The 20,222-nt window shown below is 41.0% G+C and overlaps 1 protein-coding gene across 1 annotated transcript in view; it reads left to right on the forward strand.

The window, feature by feature from the left end:
* LOC132820121 (protein ATP1B4-like) overlaps positions 1-20,222 on the forward strand; it is a 65,366-nt gene that overhangs the window by 38,708 nt on the left and 6,436 nt on the right. The window contains exons 6-8 of the mRNA XM_060832051.1: positions 5,936-6,132; positions 12,485-12,541; positions 18,034-18,126. Of these exons, the coding sequence (XP_060688034.1) occupies positions 5,936-6,132; positions 12,485-12,541; positions 18,034-18,126 (347 nt within the window). The remainder of the gene's footprint in view (positions 1-5,935; positions 6,133-12,484; positions 12,542-18,033; positions 18,127-20,222) is intronic.

Raw genomic sequence — 20,222 nt, forward strand, 5'->3', positions numbered from 1 at the left:
ATCATGGCTATAAAGCCATATTTAACTTTCCATACTGCATTTAATTCTGAGAGCTGAAGTTGGCAGGATCTTCTAAAATTTGTCTGCTTAACATTTCCCAACTCGACAAGGTCCGTGGAGTCTTCCTGACATTGCAAATGTCCAGCTCCAAGTCTCCTAATTAAACAGACCCAACTGCAGGAAAATAGCAGGAGTCAGAAAATGTCCAACCCCTCAATGGAGTTTGCTGAGGTTGGAATTGCTGAAGGTGGCTCCTCAAGCACATCCTTATCACTGGGTCATAAAAATCCCACATTCTGGGTCTGGAGGCAGGAATCCATGAATCAGTTCCACATTCATGATTCCACCTTCGATCTGGGTGGAGGCATGAAAATGTGAGTATTTAGGGAAATGAAAGGAAAATTGCCAATTTTGTAGAATACTTAGGTTGAACATAAATACTCTTGATTGAGGTGATATTCATTGCAGTCAGCTTTCTACGCACTGTATCTGAAAATATTGACCATTGATGTGACATCGAGTCATAAAGTCATAGAGATGTACAGCACGGAACGACTCTTTGGTCAACTTGTCCATGCCGACCAGATATCCCAACCATTTCTAGTCCCATCTGTTAGCACGCGGCCCATATCCCTCCAAACTCTTCCTATTCATATACCCATCCAGATGCCTTTTAAATGTTGCAATTGTACAGCCTCCACCATTTCCTCTGGCAGCTCATTCCATGAATGCACCAGCTTCTGCATGAAACATTTGCTCCTTAGGTCCCTTTTATATCTTTCCTCTCACACCCCAAACTGATGCCCTCTAGTCTGGACTCCCATACGCCTAGGAAATGACCTTGTTGTTGTGGTTCTGTTCGCCGAGCTGGGAATTTGTGTTGCAGATGTTTCGTCCCCAGTCTAGGTGACATCCTCAGTGCTTGGGAGCCTCCTGTGAAGCGCTTCTGTGATCTTTCCTCCGGCATTTGTACTGGTTTGAATCTGCCGCTTCCAGTTGTCAGTTCCAGCTGTCCGTTGCAGTGGCTGGTATATTGGGTCCAGGTCGATGTGCTTATTGATTGAATCTGTAGATGAGTGCCATGCCTCTAGGAATTCCCTGGCTGTTCTCTGTTTGGCTTGTCCTGTAATAGTAGTGTTGTCCCAGTCAAACTCATGTTGCTTGTCATCTGTGTGTGTGGCTACTAAGGATAGCTGGTCATGTCGTTTCGTGGCTAGTTGGTGTTCATGGATGCAGATCGTTAGCTGTCTTCCTGTTTGTCCTATGTAGTGTTTTGTGCAGTCCTTGCATTGGATTTTTGCATCCATGAACACCAACTACGACATGACCAGCTATCCTTAGTAGCCACACACACAGATGACAAGCAACATGAATTTAACTGGGACAACACTACTATTATAGGACAAGCCAAACAGAGAACAGCCAGGGAATTCCTAGAGGCATGGCACTCATCCACAGATTCAATCAATAAGCACATCGACCTGGACCCAATATACCGACCACTGCAACGGACAGCTGGAACTGACAACCGGAAGCGGCAGATACAAATCACTATAAATGCCGGAGGAAACATCACAGAAGCGCTTCACAGGAGGCTCCCAAGCACAGAGGATGTCACCTAGACAGGGGATGAAACGTCTGCAACACAAATTCCCAGCTCGGTGAACAGAACCACAACAATGAGCACCCGAGCTACAAATCTCCGCACAAACTTTGAAAAGACCTTGTTTACCTACCCTATCCATTTTATAAACCTCTATAAGGTCACCCCCCTCAGCCTCTGACGCTGTAGAGAAAACAGCCCCATCAGGTTAGGCCAAAGGGCCTGTTTCCACACTGTAGGTAATCTAATCTAATCTAGTGTATATTCAACCTTTCCCTATTGATCAAATCCTCCAACCTGACAACAAACTTGTAAATCTTTACTGAACCCTTTCAAGTTTCACAACATCTTTCCGATAGGAAGGAGACCAGAATTGCACACAGTATTCCAAAAGTGGCCTAACCAACATCCTGGAGTAAAAAGTGAGGTCTGCAGATGCTGGAGATCAGAGCTGAAAATGTGTTGCTGGTTAAAGCACAGCAGGTCAGGCAGCATCCAAGGAACAGGAAATTCGACGTTTCGGGCACAAGCCCTATCCTGTACAGCTGCAACATGACCTCCCAACTCCTGTACTTAATATTCTGACCAATAAAGGAAAGTGTATCAATCACCTTCTTCACTATCCTATCGACCCGTGATTCCACTTTCAAGGAGCTATGAATCTGCACTCCAAGATCTCTTTGTTCAGCAACACTTCCTAGGACCTTACCATTAAGTGTATAAGTCCTGCTAAGATTTGCTTTCCCAAAATGCAGCACCTCACATTTATCTGAATTAAAGCTCATGTGCCACTCCTCAGCCCATTGGCCTATCTGATCATGATACCATTGTAATCTGAGTCAGAGTTAGTCATACAACATGGAAACAGAGCGTTTGGTCCAACCAGAGTATGCCAACCATAATCCCAAACTAAACCAAATTTCTTGGTCCATATCCCTCCAAACACTCCCTATTCATGTCCTTATCTAAATGTCTTTTAAACATTGTAACTGTACCCAAGTGCATTTCACACATGAACCACTCTGTATAAAAATATTACCCCTCATGGGTAACCTTCTTTGCTGTACCACCTCCAATTTTGGTGTCATCTGCAAACTTACGAACTGTACCTCCTATGTTCACATCCAAATAATTTATATAAATGACGAAAAGTAGTGCACCCAGCACCAATCCTTGTGGTACTTCACTGGTCACAGGTCTCCAGTCTGAAAAACAACCTTCCATGATCACCTTCCACTTTCGAGTCAGTTCTGTATCCAAATGGCTAGTTCTCCCTGTATTCCATGAGATCTAACCTTGCTAACCCGTCTCACAGGGGGAACCTTGTTGAATACCTTACTGAAGTCAATATAGATCACGTCTACCACTCTGCCCTCATCAATCCTCTTTGTTACTTCTTCAAAGAAATCAAGTTTGTAAGACATGATTTCCAACACATAAAGTCATGTTGACTATTCCTAATCAAACATCTTATTGTTTGAATCATTTCCCTGCTCCCTCTCACTTTCTCCCATTGCATCACTCTTCTTATGATTTGTCCTTCCTGTCTAATCCTAACAAATTCCCGACCAACCTATATCCTCCAATACCACCCATTCAGTTCATTTTATTGGAAAACTGAGTGGCCATCGAATATTCAATGCAGTATCAATGTACACTGATACACTGCAGGAACTCAGTTGATTTTGCTTACTGTTGCAGTTTGCAGGAACTACTGACATCATTTTAAATTGAATTTACTGTTTGAACATGCCAGCGATTACAATAACATCACATCAGAAATTGCTCCTGTACCTGTACTTGGTAAGGAATCCCACATCTTTTTTGTGAGCTATTGCAATGTGACTTAGTCATAGTCATAGTCATAGTCATAGTCATAGTCATAGTCATAGAGATGTACAGCATGGAAACAGACCCTTCGGTCCAACCCGTCCATGCCGACCAGATATCCCAACCCAATCTAGTTCCACCTGTCAGCACCTGTTTCATATCCCTCCAAACTGTTCCTATTCATATACCCATCCAAATCCCTTTTAAATATTGCAATTGTACTAGCCTCCACCACTTCCTCTGGCAGCTCATTTCATACACATACCAGCCTCTGTGTGAAAAAGTTGCCCCGTAGGTCTCTTTTATATCTTTCCCCTTTCACCCTAAACCTATGCCCTCTAGTTCTGGACTCCCGATCCCAGGGAAAAGACTTTGCCTATTTACCCTGCCCATGTCCCTCATAATTTTGTAAACCTCTATAAGGTCACCCCTCAGCCTCTGACGCTCCAGGGAAAACAGCCCCAGCCTGTTCAGTCTCTCCCTGTAGCTCAAATCCTCCAACCCTGGCAACCTCCTTGGAAATATTTACTGAACTCTTTCAATTTTCACAACGTCTTTCTGATAGGAATAAGACCAGAATTGCGTGCAATATTCCAACAGTGGCCAAACCAATGTCCTGTACAGCCACAACATTTCCTCCCAACTCCTGTATCAATACTCTGACCAATAAAGGAAAGCATACTAAATGCCTTCTTCACTATCCTATCTACCTGCGAGTCCACTTTCAAGGAGCTATAAACCTGCACTCCAAGATCTCTTTGTTCAACAACACTCCCTAGGACCTTACCATTTAGTGTATAAGTCCTGCTAAGATTTGCTTTCCCAAAATGCAGTACCTTACATTTATCTGAATTAAACTCCACCTGCCATTTCTCAGCCCATTGGCCCATCTCGTCAAGAACCTGTTATCTTCTTCTCAGAAATGGAGAACAGTTTTTGAAAATATTTTGCAGTCATGGAAAGTATTTTCTCTGCTGAGAAAAACTGGCCACTAAAAGTAAGGATAAGGTTTCCATAGTCCCATCAGACCGTAGAGCTGCTTTCTCATTCAAGAAAGATGACTAACGGTGGTTTAACCAGAGAGTTACCATGCCTCAAGTGAGGGTAGAAGTTGAGAAGGAGAATCCTTCATGGTAACCTCAGGTGGTATGGGAACTGAATCCCACACTGTTGGTGTTACTTTGTATTGCAGTCCAGCTATCTGAATGCAGGGGAGGCAATGACCTCTAGGAGTTATCACTTGACTGTCGATCCGGAGACTCTGGTAATATTCTGGAGATTCAGGTTTGAATCCTGCCATAGTAAATGGAGGGATTTGAATTTAAGAAATATCTGGAGTTAAGAGTCTAATGATGACCATGAATTAATTGCTAGGGGAAACTCCTATCTGGTTCACTAATGTCCTTTTATGGAAGGAAACTGATGTCCTTACCTGGATTGGCCTGCATGTGACTCCAGGCCCAAAGTAATGTTGTTGACTCTTATCTGCCCAATGGGCAATAGAACATGGAACAGTATAGGCCCTTTGGCCCCCAATGTTGTGCTGACCTTTTATCCTACTGTAAAATCAAAATAACCTACATACCCTTTATTTAACTATCATCCATGTGCCTATCCAAGAGTCACTTAAATGTAACCAATGTATCTGACTCTACTACCACTGCCAGCAGTGCATTCTATGCACCAACCATTCTGTGTAAAGAACTGACCTCTGACATCTCATGGAAACCTTCCTCCAATCACCGTAAAATTATGTCCCCTCATGATAGCCATTTCCACCCTGGGAAAAGGTCTCTGGCTATCCACTCTACCTATGCCTCTCATCATCTTGTTCACCTCAATCAAGTCATTTCTCATCCTTCTTCGCTTCAATGAGAAAAACCCTAGCTCCCTCAACCTTTCTTCATAAGGTATGCCCTTCAGTCCAGGCAGCATCCTGGTAAATCTCCTCTGCACCTTCCCTAAAGCATCTACATCCTTCCTATAATGAAGTGACCAGAACTGATCGCATTATTTCAAGTGTGATCTAACCAGGGTTTCATAGAACTGCAGCATAACCTCACAGCTCTTAAACTCAATCCCCCTGCTAATGAAAGCCAACACACCATATGCTTCTTAACAATCCTACTAACTTGGGTGGCAACTTTGAGGCACCTATGGACAGTAATGTTTACCCAGCCAGCAACACCCTCATCCCGTGAATGAATTTTAAAAATAATGTATGCCAGTGCTTTTTATTCACATAGATCACCTAATCTCACCCAGTTACCTACTTGTTCTGCAGTCTCTTTTCTTCTTTTAGTAATGAGGTGTCTTATTCCCTTTTGAGAACAAGGAGGTAATACTTCAATACATTGCAAATAGATAATTCCATGTAACAATTACCCTGCATACAATGACATTTTTGTAACCAATCTATCAATTCCTTTTATCTGTTATCTGAACCAAGCTGTTACTTCTGTTGGCTTGTGTTTTTTGAAACTTTCTTTTTGTGTCTTACAGCCTACAATGACAGTATCCAGGCAGTTAAGAACATTCCATGTTCTCCTGGGCAATACTTCATTCAAAAGAAAGATGAAAGTGCAGAGCGGTTAGCTTGTCAGTTTAATCGGACCATGCTGAAAAACTGCTCTGGAATTGAAGATCCTACTTTTGGATACTCTGCAGGAAAACCCTGTATTTTTCTGAAGATGAATAGAGTATGTTGGATGAATGAATCTGTCTCCACGTTCCCTGTCATTTATTACAACAGCAGTGGTGCGGGGATGAGCGACGAGTGATGGGAATGCTCGCTGCACATCCACCATCCATTTTGCATCAATTGTGAAAATTAGTTCAAATTGTTACATTTAGTTCTTTAGGCTGTATCTTATGGAAGGAAGGGGTAATTATGCTAGACTACCTTCAACGTATATAAGACATCAACAGATGAGATCCAATGGGAAAGCTAATGCTGTTGTCACACAGAATGTTCACTCACCATCCCATATGCAGATCCTAAGCATTCAGTTTGACATTAAATTGAGCTTCTGATGTCATATGTTGTCTGGCACAAAGTTTGTCCACTTTTATTTTCCGTAATGTCAACTGTCTCTGGCCTTCTTGCAGTCCATTTGCCACCGCAACTTTCATATGTTTCCTTATTATTTCCAGACTCTATTACTCCTGTTCTGTCTTTGGTGGGTCACTCGCCCTCCACCGCCACATTTCCACCCCCCCACCCCTCCACTCCATCCTCCTCAAACATAGCTCATTGAAATTCTGCTGTCTTTTTCGAGTTTTACTTGCCCATCACTCATGTCCTTTCTGAGACATTGTTGGCTCCCAGACGCTATGATTTAAAATTCTTACATGCATTTAAATCATGAACTTGCCCCTTTCCTTTGTTTGTAACCTCCTATTGCCTTACAGTTCCTCCTCTCGAATTCTCCTTTCTCGTGCACCCTTGCTCACCTTCACCACTGTATTGTTGGCCGTGCATTCAATCACCATGGTCCAACACTCAGGCATTCCTTCACTAAAAAGCTCTGTTTTTTTCACTTCTATGTCTGCTTTAAGACATATCTTTTGACTTTTTACAACATCTCCTAATGTTTCCCTATATGGCTAGGAACCTGATCATCCTTATTTTCTGTGTCAACATTAAAGGTACTGTATAAGTTCAATAAATTGTTGTAAAGATTCTAGCCTATTTCTAGTAGTCAGAGTTTGGGTCAGTTTTATGTTCACAGAAGATTTATTGATATTTGTTTCCACATGTCAATAAATCTTGGAATTTTGATCTTCGCAGAAATTAACTGGTATCAAATATATGACTATTCTTTGGCACACACAATCTGTTGATTAAATTAAGAAAGAATATATGTTTTCATATGGCCTTTCCTGTCCTGAGGACATCTCAAGGTGCCTCCAATCAATGATTTACAGGAAGTACACATTGTACAGGCAGGCACTGCAGCTAAACTGGCCATGGCAAAATCACATAAACAGTGGCTTGAATAAGTGACCAGTTAACCTGTTTTGATCTTGCTGGTTTTTAATAACAAAATGTTTCTGAGGACATGGAAAACACTCACAAGGCTGACATTCATTATTGCTGTGGTCCCAGCTGATATTACTATAGGACAAGTTAGATACCAAACTGAAATGCGGCTTGATAGACCATATTTTGTTTTTTAAAAAATTCTATTGAGATGGTTTTGCACTGAAACACAAACATGCAATGCTGTAGATTCTTTTTTTTTAACAAAAGCAATGAAGATAGAATAGGGTAAACCAAAATTACTCTAATCTCATGTGTTTGAAAGAACTTCAAATAACCTCTCCAGCATTCTAACCAAACATTTCTGGTCTGGAACTTTTAAACTCAACTCCTTACACTGAGGAATTTATTTTTAACAACTGTAGACTTATCTTCCTTTCTTACACAACTGGCCTCACTAACAACTCAGCAGAACTTCACAAACTAAAACCAAAAGGTTGTTTTCCAAGCTATTGGTGTTTCCCTAAAGGTCACAACAAGATCTAGAATCTTCTATTTGAAAATGTAATGCACTACACCATTTACTTTGTTTGCTCATAATATCTCCCTATAGCCTCCAAAACTATTGAGGTCACACTATTTTTAAAAAGACATCACTATGGCTATATATTTAAAATCTAATCATTAAACTCAATAGAAACAGAAAACCCATAAGCCACTAGTTCAAATAAAAATATTAAAAGTGAACCTTACTAAGTCAGTGCAGTCCAAATGTGGTTAGATAGGGAATGCCACGACTTTGTTTAAGTGATGATAAAAGTATTATCTCTCCAAATCAGGATGATGTCAGATTTAGAAGGGAATTTGTTGGTGGAGGTATCTTCATGAATTTTTCAAATGTACGAAATCTTGGTGATTTGCTGATCTTGTGGGATAAATATTAGTCAGAACATAGAGAGAATGTTTCCACTTTTCTTGGAAAGGACACATTTGATAATTTCTACTTACCACTGTAGACACTGGGTTTAATGTCTCCAGGAATATAGCAATCGCATAATTCAGTGAAGCATTTGTCCAGATTATGTATAGTTCTTTGGACTGGGGCTTTGAACTCATTGTCTCTTACTCAGAGTCAGTGTTACCAGAGATCAAAATTACACTTAAACAATTATCAACTCATTCTCAGAATTTATTCAGTGTCTCTACCCTAAATACAAATAAATTGATGGTGACATTTTGAAAAATGTCCATATTACAGAGGAGGAGGTGCTGGATGTCTTGAAACACATAAAAGTGGATAAATCCTCAGGACCTGATCAGGTGTACGCTAGAACTCTGTGGGAAGCTTAGGGAAGTGATTGCTGGGCCCCTTGCTGAGATATTTGTATCTTTGATAGTCACAACTGAGGTGCCAGAAGACTGGAGGTTGGCTAATGTGGTGCCACTGTTTAAGGAGGGTGGTAAGGACATTTCAGGGAACTATAAACCAATGAGTTTGACGTCAGTGGTGGGAGTTGTTGGAGGGAATCCTGAGGGACAGGATGTGCAAGCATTTGGAAAGGCAAGGACTGATTAGGGATAGTCAACATGGCTTTGTGCATGGGAAATCATGTCTCATAAACTTGATTGAGTTTTTTGAAGGAGTAACAAAGAGGATTGCTGAGGGCAGAGCAGTAGATGTGATCTAAATGGACTTCAGTAAGGCGTTCAACAAGGTTCCCCATGGGAGACTGATTAGCAAGGTTAGATCTCATGGACTACAGGGAGAACTAGCCATTTGGATACAGAACTGACTCAAAGGTAGAAGAAAGAGGGTGGTGGTGGAGAATTGCTTTTCATACTGGAGGCCTGTGACCGGTGGAGTGCCACAAGGATCGGTGCTGGGTCCTCTACTTTTCATCATTTATATAAATGATTTGGATGTGAGCATAAGAAGTATAGTTAGTAAGTTTGCCAGGACACCAAAATTGGAGGTGTTGTGGACAGTGAAGAAGGTTACCTCAGATTACAATGGGATCTTGACCAGATGGGCCAGTGGGCTGAGAAGTGGCAGATGGAGTTTGATTTAGATAAATGAGAGATGCTGCATTTTGGGAAAGCAAATCTTAGCAGGACTTATACACTTAAAGGTAAGGTCCTAGGGAGTGTTGCTGAACAAAGAGACCTTGGAGTGCGATTCATAGTTCCTTGAAAGTAGATGGCAGGTCGACAGGATAGTGAAGGATGCATTTGGTATGCTTACCTTTATTGTTCAGAGTATTGAGTATAGAAGTTGGGAGGTCATTGGTTAGGCCAGTTTTGGAATATTGTGTGCAGTTCTGGTCTCCTTGCTATTGCAAGGATGTTGTGAAGCTTGAAAGAGTTCAGAAAAGATTTAGAAAGATTTAGAAGATTCAGTAGCCAGGGTTGGAGGATTTGAGCTATTGGGAGAGGCTGAACAGGCTGGGGTTGTTTTCCGTGGAGTGTCACAGGCTGAGGGGTGACCTTGTAGAGGTTTATGAAATCATGAGATAAGATAAATAGACAAGGTGTTTCCCCTGGGGTGGGGGAGTCCAGAACTAGAGGGCATAGGTTTAGGGTGAGAGGGGAAAGATATAAAACAGACCGAAGGGGCAAACTTTTCACACAGAGGGTGGTATGTGTATGGAATGAGCTGCCAGAGGAAGTGGTGGAGGCTGATACATTGCAACATTTATAAGGCAACGGAATAATTCTTTGAAGAGGTGACAAGTAGGTTAGACCAGGGAAACCCAGTGGATGTGGTTTATCTAGACTTCCAAAAGGCCTTTGATAAGGTGCCACACGGGAGGCTGCTGAGCAAGGTGAGGGCTCATGGTGTTCAAGGTGAGCTACTGGGATGGATTGAGGATTGGCTGTCTGACAGAAGACAGAGAGTTGGGATAAAAGGTTCTTTTTCGGAATGGCAGCCGGTGACGAGCGGGGTCCCGCAGGGTTCAGTGTTGGGGCCACAGCTGTTCGCATTATATATTATTGATCTGGATGATGGGACTGGGGGCATTCTAGCAAAGTTTGCAGATGCTACGAAGTTAGGTGGACAGGCAGTTAGCACTGAGGAAGTGGGAAGGCTACAGAAGGATCTAGACAGTTTGGGAGAGTGGTCCAGGAAATGGCTGATGGAATTCAACGTGAGCAAATGCGAGGTCTTGCACTTTGGCAAAAAAAAAGCATAGACTACTTTCTAAACGATGAGAAAATTTGTAAAGCCAAAGTACAAAGGGGTCTGGGAGTGCTAGTCGAGGATTCTCTAAAGGTAAACATGCAGGTTAAGTCTGTGATCAAGAAAGCGAATGCAATGTAGTCACTTATCTCAAGAGGGTTGGAATATAAAAGCACCGTTGTGCTACTGAGACTTTATAAAGCTCTGGTTAGGCCCCATTTGGAGTACTGTGTCCAGTTTTGGTCCCCACACCTCAGGAAGGACATACTGGCACTGGAACGTGTCCAGCGGAGATTCACATGGATGATCCCTGGAATGGTTGGTCTAACATATGAGGAACGGCTGAGGATCCTGGGATTGTATTCATTGGAGTTTAGAAGATTAAGGGGAGACTTAATAGAGACATACAGGATAATACATGGCTTGGAAAGAGTGGATGCTAGGAAGTTGTTTCCGTTAGGCGAGGAGACTAGGACCCATGGACACAGCCTTAAAATTAGAGGGGGTAAATTCAGAACAGAAATGCGGAGATATTTCTTGAGCCAGAGAGTGGTGGGCCTATGGAATTCATTGCCGCAGAGTGCAGTGGAGGCTGGGATGAAAAATGTCTTCAAGGCAGAGATCGATAGATTCTTGTTGTCTCGAGGAATTAAGGGGTACGGGGGAAATGTGGGTAAGTGGAGTTGAAATGCCCATCAGCCATGATTGAATGGCGGAGTAGACTCGATGGGCCGAATGGCCTTACTTCCACTCTTATGTCTTATGGTCTTATGGAATAGGTGTTTGAATAGGAAGAGTTTGGAGGGATATGGGCCGGGTGCTGGGAGGTGGAACTAGATTGGTTTGGGATATCTAGTTGGCATGAACGAGTTGGGTCTGTTTCTGTGCTGTACATCTCTATGACTCTATGACTATTACGTCATCTCTACATTATGACACTGTTTATCAGTTCCATCTGGAACTAGATAATAAATACTGTACATCATTGCAATATGTTCTGTAATACAATTGCATTATTTTATTTATTAAGATTAGATTCCCTACAGCGTGGAAATTGGCCCTTTGGCCCAACAAGTCCACACCGACCCTCCAAAGAGTAACCCATGCAGACACGGGGAGAATGTGCAAACTCCACACAGACAGTCGCCTGAGGCTGGAATCGAACCTGGCACCCTGGTGCTGTGAGGCAGCAGTGCTAACCACTGAGCCACTGTGCCTCCCTTCTACTTTCAGTACATCTACCATTATTCAGGAGATTGTGATGACTTGTTACTGTAGTTGCCACTACCGCACTAAAATTGGCCATTAAAATTCAGGTTATTTTATCAAAGTCTTTAGTGACTTTTTTTCTGCATCCATCTAAGGAAATGCCTTTGCTTGAGGAAGTAAGTCCACAGAGGCTGGTATCCCATCACCAGGTCACCCTTTATTTAGCTGTGAACAGTCTTAGACTTTGGTACTGCCTCATTCAGATTCAGTTGCCAACGTGTCAGTATCTCTGATATGGTCCCTTTTTATTTGCCAGCCTGGGGTCCCTGATCGGACCAGATTAACTTCCCCAATCGGGGAGCTCATATTTGATGACGTCCATCTGGCTGATCTCTTTCCAATCACTACAGCTAGTGCCTACCTTGGGATCAGATCACAACGTGATAAATCTGCATATCAGTACTGATTAGGTCCAGAGACTAACTCGGGCTAAATTATTTCTTTTAATTAATTTTATAGTAATTGGCATGAAGAACCTTCTAAACTTGTATCAAAGTTTTTAATGAGACTTTGAGTTTGCACTAAGGAAGATGTAACCTACAGAAGAAACTGTCATTCTTATTCACTTCAGCATATGAAATTAATATTCATGAGCCATATGGCAATATCTGCTTTTTTATAGATAATTGGCTATCTGCCTGGTAAAGGTACAACACCATATGTAACCTGCGAATTCCTGGTAAGTGACATCAATGTCTAAAGTAAATTGTTATGGACTCAGCCAGACCATTCAAAACATCCTTAAGCAGGCAGCCAGTCCATAACTTTGCAATTTGTTTCGGTAAGTGTACAGTGAAAATTACCTGGGTTAAGTTAGTGAGGTTGACTACCAGATTTAAAACAAACAAAATTATACAATGAAACACAAAGAACAGAATAAAGAACCCCTTTGGACCTCAGTCTATCCAAACTAGACTTAAGTATGCTGTTCCGAATATACACAACAGTCCCAGTAAGCAAACCTCCTTTAAAACACAGTACAATAATGGTCAGATGCTGACAGGTTGAAGTTAGAGGGACAGAAGAGAGAATTTCCACACAACTCACTGTTGAACTCCTGACCAGTTCTGGGCTGAATTAAACTGCTCAGCTCAGCTGACCGCTCCCCCTTCATTATACAGGTCACATTAAAACATGAGCACTTTGGCCTCATCCATTTACATATCAACAAAAGGCCTCTCAAAATCGTTTTCATCTCTGTTCCAAACCAGTCTGATTGGAGCCCAACCCCGGTTTATAGCCCCTCTGAAAAAAATCAAGGACAGAGCCTCCTTGAGCCAAGGAACAGCATATAGTCAAAAAAAAGGACTAGCTTTGTGACAAAACCATGTGCTGAAATACCTCACCTTGAGTTAAAGTACAGTTGTTAGCTTTGAATTCCATAGTGACATAGATGCTGGTTAATACATGGTTCAAAGTCAAAGCAAAGGACTGAAGCTGCATAGACTGCTCATCATTGACCTCGGCATTGGAAAGGATACCGACAAACCCAACCCTGTCAATATTGCTGTACCTGTACTTCTGCTGGGTCAGTATTTTAGAACTCCTTTCTTACAGCACTGTGGGTATAGCTTCACCTAAAGAAAAACTGCAGTAGTTCAAGAAGGTAGCACAACTTTGCTTTCTCAAGTACAATAAATGCTGGCCCAGTGAATGATACAAATGTCTCATGAATGAATAAAAATAGTTCAACAATGTTCAAAGATATTACATGGTGACGTCTTAATCTGGTAAGCTATTCAAATAATGCTGTCAATTAATGTTGTAAAAATGCTTTGAAGAAATAGATGGAAACTGGGAAAACTCATTCCAATTTAGATCCTTGTAGCCAGCAAGGAGATCAGGGATTTTTAGCTCAACACTTTAGATCTGATTGAATCAAGGTCCCAAGAGACAATGAACCAAGCCACTGCGACAATCATTACCGTTCCATATCTATTAGTTTTAATAACTTAGAAAGTATTATGAATATAGATTTATCATATTACAGTGAATGTAAATATAGCACATGTATTTCATGCTGTGCTTCAAGTAATAAAGGTTTGTAGAAATACAGCATAAACCTTTGAATTTATTTCTCAATAACTGAAACAATCTCTTTAACTATTACTATTGTGCCCATTATTGAAGACAGGCAGAGAGCCATTCTGGCACAGAACAACGCCATTCTGTCTATTGAGTTCATATAAAATGATCAATACATTTTTATAAAATGATAAACATTTAAAATGATCAACACACCAAAAGAAATATACTGGCAGCTGCAAGTTTGTTTGTTTTCCCAACATAAAATCGCTTCTTAAGCAGGAGGAGCAAGTGACCAACTTTCCCAAAGTTTTAGTATCTGAAAGAAAAGTTAACATTTTCTACAAAGAGCATTTTAAAACTAACAACCTCTTGGTCTTGTTTAAATATTGCATTTTTATCTGTTTTTCTAAAATAACCAATAACCTCTGGTTTTAAAATGCAATGCTTGTGAAAGAGTTCTGGGTTCCATGCGTTGGCAGGTAGCTGAAGCCGAAAATACAACATGTTGCTATTTTTACGTGGATTTATTGTTCTGAGGAACACTTTTTTTTAAAGCTGCCCCAACTGTGCCAAATTGCAAGCAATACGCTGATGTATGGCTCATTGACATGCTTTAGCTGGGTTTGAGCCTGTTGAGAGGTTCAGAAATCCTCTACATTGTGCTTCGTTCTTTTTATTGTTGCTTTGGTATTTTATTGTTGGTTCATTTGTCCAGAGAGATGAGCTGATGCAATAAGTTAGCACACTGCCTTTAAATTCTGGAAGCTGAGTTTGAATGTAGTGCAAACTAATTGGATGAAAATCTCCTCACCCTTTGCATCTTGATGTTGTTTTGGGAGCTTTTAGCTTGGACAGTCTCAAGTTGATGCCAAGTTGGCATGGTCTTACAACACAAAACTGTTCAAAATGAATGATAAACAGTCAGCTAACTAGGAAGGGAAACTGGGGAGGCTGCACAGGATTTGGAAAAATTCTGACTGTGCACTATGTGATGTAATGGTGGGCTTAAGGTACAGAGCTAATGAAGAATAAAGGTAAGATTTTCTCCCAACTTAGCTCCTGCATTCCTGATTGGAAACACATGGTGGTAGGTAGTGGTAGTAGTAAGTGCCCAAAATAGAAAAGCATGCAAACTTACAACCTGAAAAAGCTCACAATAAGCTTCCTTCTACTATATTAGTACATCATAGCTACCTAAGCTTTAGGAGCCTCTGCATGAGTTGGTTAATTCTAGTCAATGGTCTTCAGGAATAAGCTACTCTCTTAGGTGTGACAATCTGAAATATGAGCAAATGATCAATATTCAAAATATGCATGTTTTTGTGCCTCTATTGGCCTGTCAATTCTATGAGTAGTTCACTTGGTATCTTGGTGTATCTCTGCCTGGAAGAAAGGTGGAAACAGCTGTGTATTAGCCTCTGCTGAAATGACGTGGAAAAGCATCTGAATATCAGGACCATTATCTCCAATGCTAGACTATTTATTTGTCTATTATTCAGACAGACAAAGTTAATTTAAATACTTAAAAATAATTCCATTCTTCAATTTGTTATTTATATAAATGATTTGGATGTGATCATAGGAGGTATAGTTAGTAAGTTTGCAGATGACACCAAAATTGGAGGTATAGTGGACAGTGAAGAAGGTTACCTCAGAGTACAACAGGCTCTTAATCAGATGGACCAGTGGGCTGAGGAGTGGCAGATGGAGTTTAATTTAGATTAATGCGAGGTGCTGCATTTTGGGAAAGCAGGATGTAGACGATTAATCATAGAATCAAAGAGTCTCTACAGTGTGGAAATAGGCCCTTAGGCTCAACAAGTCCATACCGACCCTCCAAAGAGTAACCCACCCAGACCCATTCCCCTACCCTATTATCCTATATTCACCCTATATATTTACCCTGACTAATGCACCTAACCTATACATCCCTGAGCACTATGGGCAATTTAGCACAGCCAATTCACCTAACCTGTACATTTTTGGATGGTAAATTCCTGGGGACTGTTGCTCAAATAAAGATACCTTGGAGTGCAGGTTCATAGTTCTTTGAAAGTAGAGTGGCAGGTTGATAGGATAGTGAAGGCAGTATTTGGTGTGCTTTCCTTTGCTGGTTAGAGCATTGGGTATCGGAGTTGGGAGGTAATGTTACAGGACATTGGTTAGGCCACTTTTAGAATATTGCATGCGATTCTGGTCTTCCTATTGGAAGGATTTTGTGAAATTTGAAAGGTTCAGAAAAGATTTACAAGGATGTTGCCAGGGTTGGAGGATTTCAGCTATAGGGAGAAGGTGAATAGGCCGGGCTGTTGTCCCTGGAGCGTCAGCGGCTGAGGGGTGACCGTATAGAGGTTTATAAAATCATGAGGGACATGGATAAGATAAATAGACAAAGTCTTTTCCCTGGGGTGAGGGGAGTCCAAAACTAGAGAGCATAGGTTTAGGGTGAGAGGGGAAATGTATAAAAAGGACCTAAGGAGCAACTTTTTCACACAGAGATGGTGGTGCATGTATGGAATGAGCTGCCAGAGGAAGTGGTAGAGGGTGGTACAATTGCACATTTAAAAGGCATTTGGATGGGTATTTGAATAGGAAGGTTTAGAGGGATATGGACCAAGTGGCAGCACGGTGTCTTACTGGTTAGCACTGCTACCCCACAGCACCAGGGTCCCAGGTTCGGTTCCAGCCTTGGGTGACTGTCTGTGTGGAGTTTGCACATTCTCCCCGTGTCTGTATGGGTTTCCTCCGGGTGCTCCAGTTTCCTCCCACAATCCAAAGATGTGCAGGTCAGGTTAATTGGCCATGCTAAATTGTCCATAGTGTAAGGTGCATTAGTCAGAGGGAAATGGGTCTGGGCGGGTTACTCTTCAGAGGATCAGTGTGGACTTGTTGGGCCGAAGGGCCTGATTCCATGATGTAGGGAATATGACTATCTGTGTGGAGTTTGCACATTCTCCCCGTGTCTGCGTGGGTTTGCTCCGGTTTCCTTCCACAATCCAAAAATGTGCAGGTTAGGTGAATTGGCCGTGCTAAATTGCCCGTAGTGTTTAGGTGAAGGGGTAAATGTAGGGGAATGGGTCTGAGTGGGTTGCGTTTCGCCTGGTTGGTGTGGACTTGTTGGGCCAAAGGGCCTGTTTCGACACTGTAAGTAATCTAATCTAATAGAGTAATCTAATCTAACCTAAAGTGGCAAATGGGACTAGATTAGATTAGGATGTATAGTCGGTATGGATGAGTTGAACCGAAGGATCTGTTTCCATGCTGTACAAATGTATGACTCAGAATGGTGAGTAGCTGTTAATGCTTTTTTTTCTATGTTAATTAATTTAAAACCCAGCACTCAAAGATGAATATTTGGAAAAAGATTGTCCTTATGGATGGTTACAGTAAAGAAAAAGTCATCATTTATCAACCTCAATTGCAGACCATTTCAAACAAAAATGAAATCAAAATGTCTCAATATTACAAGGCAAATGCTTAAACATATGAGAGTTCTACCCAGTCTTTTACATGGTGTGGAATGTATAATTTCTATGTACAGTAGAAATGGCTTATATGTTCTATCCAGAAATGGCTACTGTCCATCTATGTAACAAAATGGTACGAGCTGGAGGAACCTAACTGTTTAAGTACTGGATGGAGCATTGGAAGGGGAACTTTCAGCCTCACAAACCCTATTCTATTTGATCATGCCTGAACTGTATTGTCACGTAGTTTAAACTTCAATTGAGCAAATTAATAAAAATTCCAGTCGGGAACCCTTCAAAGATTCCAGTCTGCCTAGCTATTTGAGAACATGATGCTCCCAGTCTAAGGCATTTCTTTATTTAAGGTAACTCCTCTATTTTGATGTACATTTGTGAAAGAAAATCTTCACACCTCTTTGGAAATGTCGCTATAAGTACTGGTTGTTCTGCTATAACGTGCGTTTTGTTAGCACGAATTTGCTATAACATGATCGATGAATTGGGGACACCGTTTCTAAATAACGAAGCTTTGAAGCATGTATTGGCTATAATTGGATTCTGGCCCCATTAGTTTAAATGGTGCTGATATAATGCAATTTTCTTTGAACACGGGATTGCACGAGAATGGAATTACCGCGTTATGGCAGAAATGACTGTATGCTCTGATTCCTTTCAGAAAGAAAAGAAGAACAGTGCCACAATTCACTTCTATCCAAATAATGGAACCTTTGATCTCACATACTTTCCTTATTATGGAAAACTGACACACGTAAGTGGGTTAAAATCTTCTGAATTCAGAAGCTGATATTCAATGTTATTTTCTTCCTCTTGAAATGAATGATTGATCATAATATTTACTGCTTTTTGACATTCCTTCTTTAACCCAATGTTAACATTCTAGGTTTTGACAAAGGATGATAAGAACATAAGAAATAGGATCAGGAGTAGGCCGTCTGGCCTCTTGAGCTAACCCTGCCACTCCATAAGATCATGCCTGACCTATTCATAAACTCAGCTCCACTTAATTCCTTTTACTGTGCAAAAATCTGTTATAGTTTATTGGCCTATATTACATAGAACTTGAGGTATGAAAATAAGTCTTAATGAAATTATAGGACCAAAGATATAGGAGCTGAATTAGGCCATTGGGCCCATCGAGTCTGTTCTGTCATTCAATCCCGGCTGATATGTTTCTCAATCCCATTCTCCTGGCTGCTCCCTGTAACCTTTGATTCCCTTACTAATCAAGAGTTATGCAGGGCCATGGTGAATCCATACATGGAGTATTTTATACAGTTTGGGGTCAGTTTACCGAAGGGAAGATTTATTAGAATTACATTCAGTTCACCAGAGGTTCAATAAATTAATGCCTGGAATGAGGGACTTATCCTATGAGGAGAGATTGAATAAATGGGCCTATATTTTTGTTGAAGTTTACAAGTAGGGAAGGTGATCTAATTGAAACAAGTAAGATACTTAGAGAGTCTTTTGTTCACTCTTTTAATTAATTTGTACATCATTGAAATAGCCAGCATTGGTTGCCCATACCTAGACTGCTTGCTTAGAGGCATGTAAGAGTTAACCCTAAACTTATCGCTGTCCACCTGAACAGACCAGATTTACACCAGACCTGAGAAAGATTGGCAGATCTTCTTCCCTAAAGGTGTTAGTGAACAAAATTATTTTTCATGATAATTAGTGATAAATATTGTAATCATCGTCATAGAGACTACCTTTCTTTTCATCCTAGATTTTATTAATTGAACTTAATTACCATCAATTGCTGTGATCAGATTTGAACCCATGCCTCCTGGATTATAGCCACATTACTGCTATGCCACCATCCAGGCAGAATAGCTGTTGAGAGGCTGTTTCCCCAGGTTGAAGATTCTGAAACCACAGGTGACAGTCTCAGAATAAGCTGTGAGCTCTTTAGGACTAACATGAGGTGACATCCCTTCATTAAATGGTCATGCATCTTTGGAATTCACAGCCTAGAAAGTTATGGATGCTTAGACATTCAGTGTGTGCAAGACAGGGTTTTGGATACTCAGGCAATCGAGGGATATGCAGTTAATGTGGAAAGTTGAAATAGAAGTTTGTTCTATTCAAAGGCTTGAAGGGGTTAAATAGTTTGCTTCTATTGCCTTTGCATTAGCTTTTATTAATTTAGATACTGATAAGAAAAGATGGAGAAAGGTGATCAACTAGCATTGTGCTGACCCCAAGTAACCTAAACAAGAATAAGAGCAAAATATAATAGATACAGCCAGAGTTAGCCATATGATTACATGATCATGGGATTACCCAATGAGTCGGGATGATGAAGGGTTTATGCCTGAAACATCGATTCTCCTGCTCTTCAGATGCTGCCTGACCGGCTGTGCTTTTCCAGCACCACTCTCTCGACTCTGAACTCTGATCTCCAACATCTGCAGTCCTCACTTTCTCCTGGTTACCCAATGATACAATAAAAGTGAAAGAGATTGCACAGAGCTCCTTTTATTGACTCATTCACAGGAAGAATAGCAGCTATTATTACAAGTGGTCATTATGGAAATAACCATCATATTTTAATATCACCTTCTAAAGAGGAATGACAAGACTTCTTCCTTTTTCAATTTTTCATGGAATGTGGGTGTAAGTGGCTGAGCCAGCAGTTATTGCCCATTCCTAATTGCCCAGAAAACTGAATCAACTGCATTGCTTTAGGACTGGAGTCACATGTAAGTCAGACTGGGTAAGAACGGCAGATTTCCTTGCATAAAAGACAATAGTGAACCAAATTCAACAATTGCTTATGGTCACAATTAGACTACCTTTTCTTATTTCATTGCAGATTTAAAAAAAATTAAACTCTAATTC

Source organism: Hemiscyllium ocellatum, chromosome 11 (assembly GCF_020745735.1).
Source record: "Hemiscyllium ocellatum isolate sHemOce1 chromosome 11, sHemOce1.pat.X.cur, whole genome shotgun sequence".
In the NCBI taxonomy this organism is placed as follows: Eukaryota; Metazoa; Chordata; class Chondrichthyes; order Orectolobiformes; family Hemiscylliidae; genus Hemiscyllium; species Hemiscyllium ocellatum.